The sequence below is a fragment of the Montipora foliosa genome, chromosome 13, assembly GCF_036669935.1.
Source record: "Montipora foliosa isolate CH-2021 chromosome 13, ASM3666993v2, whole genome shotgun sequence".
Lineage (NCBI taxonomy): Eukaryota > Metazoa > Cnidaria > Anthozoa > Scleractinia > Acroporidae > Montipora > Montipora foliosa.
Genome location: NC_090881.1, coordinates 41,982,200 through 41,989,699, shown reverse-complemented (window position 1 = coordinate 41,989,699; position 7,500 = coordinate 41,982,200). Strand labels below are relative to the sequence as shown.

General features: G+C 41.3%; 2 protein-coding genes across 3 annotated transcripts in view; one reads left to right on the top strand and one right to left on the bottom strand.

Annotated features, from left to right (window-relative positions):
- The window catches only part of LOC137982407 (uncharacterized), a 4,298-nt gene extending 285 nt beyond the window's left edge, over positions 1–4,013 (bottom strand). The window contains exons 1-3 of the mRNA XM_068829526.1: positions 3,047–4,013; positions 2,293–2,412; positions 1–1,789 (exon numbers count right to left, since the gene is read on the bottom strand). The exon at positions 1–1,789 is cut by the window's left edge and continues 285 nt beyond it. Of these exons, the coding sequence (XP_068685627.1) occupies positions 1,019–1,789; positions 2,293–2,412; positions 3,047–3,277 (1,122 nt within the window). The 5' untranslated portion in view covers positions 3,278–4,013 and the 3' untranslated portion in view covers positions 1–1,018. The remainder of the gene's footprint in view (positions 1,790–2,292; positions 2,413–3,046) is intronic.
- LOC137982355 (fibroblast growth factor receptor 2-like) overlaps positions 1–7,500 on the top strand; it is a 64,776-nt gene that overhangs the window by 51,066 nt on the left and 6,210 nt on the right. For both annotated transcript variants that reach the window (XM_068829454.1, XM_068829455.1), the window contains one exon: positions 7,438–7,500. This exon is cut by the window's right edge and continues 60 nt beyond it. In XM_068829454.1, coding sequence (XP_068685555.1) covers positions 7,438–7,500 — 63 coding nt within the window. The remainder of the gene's footprint in view (positions 1–7,437) is intronic.

Sequence of the window (7,500 nt, the reverse complement as noted above, 5' to 3'; positions counted from 1 at the left end):
CATGTAGTAAAAAGCTGATCTTATGCTGATCTGTTGTTTGATATACAAACACGTAAGCTTACAGTATGCAAAAAGCCGTAAAGACGTTGTTGTACCGCCTGTGCGCTTCTTTGACTGTTAACTGTAACTTTTCGATAATTTCCGTCTCCACGTTTCACTTTTTCTGAGGCGCATTAAACTTTATTACCTCCGCAAGTTTTGTTTTAAATTAAACGATCGCGGACCTGACATTGCAGATCGTATGGAAACCAGGTTAATCTCGGCAAGCATCAGTGACGCCAGCCAAAATTCTCAGCAAGTTGTCGAGTAAATAAATAGCAAAGTTTCCAATGAAGAATGAAGATTTGGTTGTGCGTTCCCAAATTTTGTTGATCAATTGGAGGTTTTACTTTTCTTAATTTGTACAGGGTTTGAATCAAGTTCGTAAAAATTCGAAGACGGCGGCTGTCAAGTTTACATGTAAAATTGTGATAAATATTTGCATAACTGCAAAACCATTGGAGCGTGTAATTTGCGTCTATCAACAAACTCGAACAGCAAGCGCTGGAGACACCACAGGCGAAACGTACACGCATGAAAAAAGCAAACTTAAGGCGCGTTTACACAGAGCGATTTTATCTCGCGACAAGAGCTGCGATCGATCTTGCTACAGACCAAAAAACTTCGAAAATATGCATACGTGCTCTCAGATAAGGGACTTCTCGAAGGTCTCAGGGTTTTCGTGTTCAATTGCATCGCTTTCTACAATTCTCCAAATAAATTTGCTGCGGTTCCCTGCGACTTTAACCTTAGCTAGCCTTAGCATACACAGTACTGACAATCTTTATTACAAAACAGAATTAACTGAAGAGAGTGTTGTATAAACGTAACCTTTTCTTTATTACAAAACAGCCTTATTACACAAAAAACTACAGTGCAAGACTTTTCACCTATGATACGAGTATAAAATCCCTTTCAACAAAACTTACCCCAACCCTTTGCAAGATCCCTGAAAACAATAATTTTATTTCCCAGTCGATTAGTCAGCCTTCAAGTCCCTCTTTCTCCTCCTAAGAAACTCATCAATGCAAGTGATACACTTGCGCCATTGCGCATCTTCCAGTGACTTTGCACAAGGATAAAGTTTTAAAACATAACTTTTAACTACCCCTAACTTAACTGGATCTAAGCCCTGTTTCCCCCTGGTCCCTGAGCAGTTTCTATTAAACAGCTCCTCCGGTTGGAAAACTATCTGCAGTAACTTTTGAGCGAAATTCCCTACACTACAACTTTTACTCTTTAATTTTAATGCCTCCCGTAAAAAGTTATCGACTTCCTCCCCCGTGTCAGTGACATCCCCTAAACTACACGCACTTTGCCCACCCAAACTTACATCGAAAAAATCTTCCCCACCCATGCTTGTGTTCGAAAACCCGCCTGCCGCACCTCCCGAGATTACCGAGTTTGAACTATCAGAATTGCCCCTCTTTAACCCCAATTTTAAAAACCTCCCCGAATTCTCCCATCCCTCATCCTTAGTCTTGCTACTACCCATTTTACAATTACAATGACAAACGCAATCTCTACGTTCTTTTATGAAATCGGAAAAGAGTTTAAATAGCGCCTTATGGTTTTCGATTAAAATATTTAGTTGGTCCTTTACACTTATGTCGGCTTCAAACTCAAAAACATCGTCAATAAAAGGTTGACCATTTGGTGAACCTGGTGGAGTCGACGTCCTCACTGATAATGGCGGAGAGGCTGGCACTGGGATCTTCTCAATGTCACTGGGATTTTCGTACTCGTAATTCTACGACAAAAATATAGATGGGAGTGAGAAAGAGAAAATGACAATCATCAAAGTTTCAAGTCATTATTCTAGATGTCATCCATCCGTGAGAAGCAAACACAGACAGTGGTTACAATCAAGCTATGTCACGCGTGACCAGTTGTTTTGAAATTTGAACCGAGTATTCAAATCTGCTGTCGAGTTCTGAACTGTGCTCACAATATTCTGAATTCCCGTGGATATTTCCTTTCACATATCCAAAATAGTGAGCTATGAACTTTCGTTTTATTAAAATAAACAGTGTTTGAAAAGTGAAACGGTGAACCGACAATGATCGCTCTGAACTACTTATGGAAAATCACATTGTTTCAGAAAAAAAGATAGTATGAGACAAATTAATTCCAATAGGGACGGCCTTCAGATTAGGCTACGAGTGTGAGACCAAGTTTTCAAATTTATTTCGCGTTCTTCAGATGATCGGCAGTTCACTAAAAATCTTTTGATTAAAAGAATAAGAGATTTACCTCTTCCTCCTCAAAATTAGCGGCATCGGATGGCTCGCCGGAAGCAATCACCACGCAGGCTTCCTTCGTCTTGGAGGCTTTGGTGGGTTTTGCGGTTTTCCCGCAAGAATTATTTTTATCCTGAAATGAAAAAGAAACATTGTTACGTAGAGCTAATTCCAAGGGAAGACTGTGAAGGGAACCAAACCGTGCAATCATTTGAAAACATGATAAAAACATTGTTTTGGAAGCAAACGTCTCCTAGTTTGGCCATGCGGGAAGTATTCTTGAAACTAAATTAAAGTAATTCAGAGAGGGACGGCTATCTCTGAAAATTAATTACGGTGTGAGATTACGTAAGAGAACAGTGTTGGAAAAGTGAAACGGTGAACCGACAATGATCGCTCTGAACTACTTATGGAAAATCACACTGTTTCGGAAAAAAAGATAATATGAGTTAACAAATTAATTCCAATAGGGACGGCCTTCAGATTAGGCTACGAGTGCGAGAACAAGTTTTCAAATTTATTTCGCGTTCTTCAGATGATCGGCAGTTCACTAAATCTTTTGGACGGCTATCTTTGAAAAGTAATTACGGTGTGAGATTACGTAAGAGAACGAATTTTTTTGCATCTGAAGGTCGCTGTTGCTACACGGACACATCTGATAAAGAGGCGTTTTCTCATGAATGCGAGTGTTTGAAACTAATATTGTTCTGCATCGACTCAAATCAAGTTAGAGCATACCAGTAAAACGTAAAATGAACCTCGCTTACCAATCGCTTCCTTTTCTTCTGTGGCTCCTTTGATCCCCCACTCGCTGCGTCAGTAGGGCAGGTGCCTGTGAGGTTTTCCTCCGACCAGGAAAGGTCTTTCTCGTGAAGCTCTTCATTGCTGTCTATTACGATAAAAAAGAAAATGAAAATAAGTTTAAGTTGAATAATAATTCCACCCGGTTTTTGCGCAGTATTTCGACTAGGGTTAGGGATTCTTAGAGAGTTTGCCATGTTACTGAGTTAGGATTTTCGAGTTAGGATTTTTGAGTTACGATTTTCGAGTTAGGATTTCCGAGTTGGATTTTCGAGTTGGTCAGTGTAAACTGCAGACCGCAGATCAGGGATAAAATACAGACCAAGGTTACAATGTAACTGTTGAAAAGTGAAAGTGAAATGTTTGTCGGAACTTAGCCACTTCAATGCTAACTACCAAATTGACATGTAAAACAGATACTTACCACTTAGAGCGATGATTTGGCCTTTCACTCTTTTCCCTTGCCAGTTGACAGTCACCATCTGACCCACAGCAGCTTTTTCCTTACCGACAATTATTTTGGTAGGACCGATTCCTGTCATGTTTTCTTCTGGGAAGAAGAATAGCGCCTTTGAAGGCAACTGGGTTTCACGCAACTGGGTTTCACGCAATACTGTTCTGAGCGACATTCTAATAACGGTACAGTAGGACACGGTAGTGCAGGTAAATAAGAATCGAGTTACTGTCATTAACTGAGCGATTCAAATCTTTTATAGTGTTCTGGTGGACAACTATTGTTAAAGATGGATCGAATATCCATGGACATCATTGGTCACTTCATCCCTTTTGTTCGAATGGACTATTGTCATACTACAATGACAATTTTCCTCACAGACAAAAAGCAGTGAGGTTCGCAATACCTTAAACTAAATCAATATTTTTTGTTTTTTTTTGTTTTTGGAAGAACCACATACATACACACATAAATTTTGTTTATCTGATTTATTAATTATGACTATTAATTATGACTGATTCAACATTATTAAAATGTACAATGCATGTTGATAACGTCCTTTCTTCGGTTGTCTCCGCGGAGGTCTACTTTGTGCTTTTGTATCCAAACGCGTCCTTCCTTCGGTTGTTTCCGTGGAGGTCTAGTTTTTGCTCATCGATCCAATCCACGTTCAAATCTGTCAATGTAATCATTTTTTGATCCAAGTGCGGGTATAAAAGGTTGATTTCTCCCTATTATAGTCTTTGATGGTTTTTGTCTTCGTAACTAAACAAAAATGGGTCGTTTAACACACGAACAAAAAGCAAAAATTGTAAGGTTAAGATCAAAAAATAAGAATATCAGTGAGATTGTAAGAATTCTCGCCGACGATGGATGTCAAATTAGTCGACTAAGTGTGAGACGTTTTCTACGGCGCTTTCAAGAGCGCCAATCTTTCGAGAACGCTCCAACTCCTGGCCGGCCAGCAGAGCAAGTTACTTTGGAGGTCCTTAACTTCGTTGACGCCGAAATGGAGAAAAATGACGAGCTCACTGCGCCCCATCTTCGCAAAAAGATATTCGAAAATTTCCATTGTGACTTTTCTGAGAGCAAAGTAAAGCGTGTTCGAAAAAAAATTGGCTGGGTGCAGACGGGAACAAAGTACTGCCAACTGATCCGCGAGCCTAACAGAGTGAAACGCTTGGAGTTCGCTTTAAAGTGCATCGACGACAGAGAGAGTTTTAACGACATCGTCTTTACCGATGAGTGTTCTGTGCACATGGAAAATCACGCGAAGCTGTCCTTTCGGCGCAAGTGGGAACCACCGAAGATGAAAGGCCGCCCCAAGCACCCGTACAAAGTGCATGTTTGGGCAGGGATTTCAAAGAGGGGGGCAACTAAAGTCAGAATATTCACCGGCAATATGGATGCTCAGTTTTACACTGAGCATATTCTGAAGGAAACACTGCTTCCCTTCATTCGTGAAAAGTTCCCAGATGGTCATCGGTTCCAGCAGGACAACGACCCAAAGCACACGAGCAGGTTGGCGAAGAACTTTATGGAGCAGGAAGGAATAAACTGGTGGAAGACCCCACCTGAGAGTCCCGACCTAAACCCAATAGAGCTGCTGTGGCACGAGCTAAAGCATTTTCTCAGAGCAATAGTCAAACCCACCACGAAAGATGAGTTGGTTGCCGGAATTAGACGTTTTTGGCGAGAGACTAACACCTGGAAAGTGCTGCACTTACATTGGCCACTTAAAGAAGGTTGTGCCGCTGGTCGTGAAACGGGAAGGTCGTGCCTCTGGTCACTAAAGCCAGCTCTTTTAAGAGCTACATGTAACAATTACCTGTAGGTTTAACCGGAGTGTTAAACATTGCACTTGAACAGGTTCCAACGGCTCCTTTAGGAGCCACAAAATTAACAAAAGCAATGACCAATAGTATATTGTTTGTTTGAAATTATTGCCTTACTACACATGCATACATACAGTAAACTTTGAGTGCTTTCGATTGGGAAAAAATTTAGATCTTAAAATCTGGATCTTCGGATTTCTGAAAACAGATTTTTTGTTCGATTGGAAATCCGAAACCCATTTCTAATTTGATGAAATTAATTATTAAGCGAAAGCAGTTTTTGCACAGAAAGCAAGAGAGACGCCAAAGTTTGAAGCGGTATATGTGATGATTAACGAAGAGACTAATATCTTCTTTATCTTGCTATACGAATTGTAGTTTTTAGATCACACAAAAGAAAAAATTCTCAGGCAAACACTGACGCATGACGGTATGCAAATTCCAACCGTGAAACAAACATCGAGTGTTGTGCGTAAAAAACACATTGAATTCCTTTTGACTGAAGAGCCTAAAGCGATGGGGTTGTTTTGAACGCTTTAATAATTGTGGACTCAAAATAATTTTGCTGTGTAAAGATTTCGGGTAGAGAAACCGTGTTACAGTTGTAGGTTTTCCTGACATTCCATCACGTGTCGGATAGTCTGAATTTTAATATGCCGACTCGCGACAGACGAAAACAAATGTTGATTTAAACGGCAACTGTACTATATGTATATCTCTCCCCTTGCCAAACTGCTTACGATTCACATTTTCTTGTTTCCTGAGAGCAAAGTTAACATTCTAATTTATTTCGGCGCACACCAGCGAGCTGTATGTCGACTTTTCAGTCAACAACGACAAGACGCTTTTACGTCTGATAAAATGCGTGTTTGTTATGCGTCTGGGGCTTTCACAAACAAATCCAAAAGGACAATTAAGAGCGCGCGCGATCCTCCAGTTGATGTACTTACAGATTTTTTTAAATCGCGCGCGACGCGATTCCTGTAGCGCGCGACGCGATCCCTGTAGCGCGCGACGCGATTCCTGTAGCGCGCGACGCGAATCGCGTCGCGCGCGAGGGTGGTAACTTACATTTGAGCGGTACTGTATACAATACAATACAATACATACTTAATTGACCGCTCCCCATAGGGGCTTTTCAGGGCCAATGAAACACAACGAAACGACGGAACAGAACAACAACAACTGTTAAGAATCCCAACTGGCCGGAGGCAAACCAGTTGTCTATTTTCAAGTGTAGCTGGGAAGTTGAACCAGGGACTATCTATCTGTTGAACCAGGGACTCTCTATCTATCTATCTATCTATCTATCTATCTATCTATCTATCTGTCTGTCTGTCTGTCTGTCTGTCTGTCTGTCTGTCTGTCTGTCTGTCTGTCTGTCTGTCTGTCTGTCTGTCTGTCTGTCTGTCTGTCTGTCTGTCTGTCGACCGTGGTCGAGATGGATGGAACAAGAGAACGCCAGAGTTCCTTTTCCTTCATCAGGCTACATATGTCATCTACTGAAAGATTCAAGTCCCGAGCCACAACGTCCATGTAGGTGAAAGGTCGCCTCCCTCTGTTGGAGCACGGGAGTCTCCAGGATATCACCCTCGAAACTGGTTGGTCCTGTGCTCAAGCTCAGTGGCCTGCGAAGCGTGCCCTTCTCTGTGCGAGGATGGTTGATATCCGGGGAATGTCCTCATATATTTGTTTCTTGGTTTGGTGATCCCACCAGGAGATGTTTTGCACTCTCATAAAAGACAACCACTTTTCACACTAGATTCTCTCAATTACTGTAATTAATTATTCAGTTTCCAAGCTACAAGCCACCCTGACATCAACGAACTGTACGGTCTACTTACGATTTCCTGTACCAGCACATAGTTCTGATGGATCAGCTTTTCCCAAGGATCACGTGTGGCAGACTCAAAGAAATTCTACCATTAGTAGCACTATACGAATTTACCTTAAGTAAGTCATTGCTTCCAAGCTGCTTTGACCATCTGTAAAGATGAAAAGAGCCGTAGTAGTAGTAAAGTTACAAAGTTGTAAAGTCTTGCGTCATTGACACTGTTTTCTACCGCAGATCATTCATAGAGATCTTGCCGCTCGTAATGTGCTGGTTGGAGAAAGAGAGACTTGTAAAGTG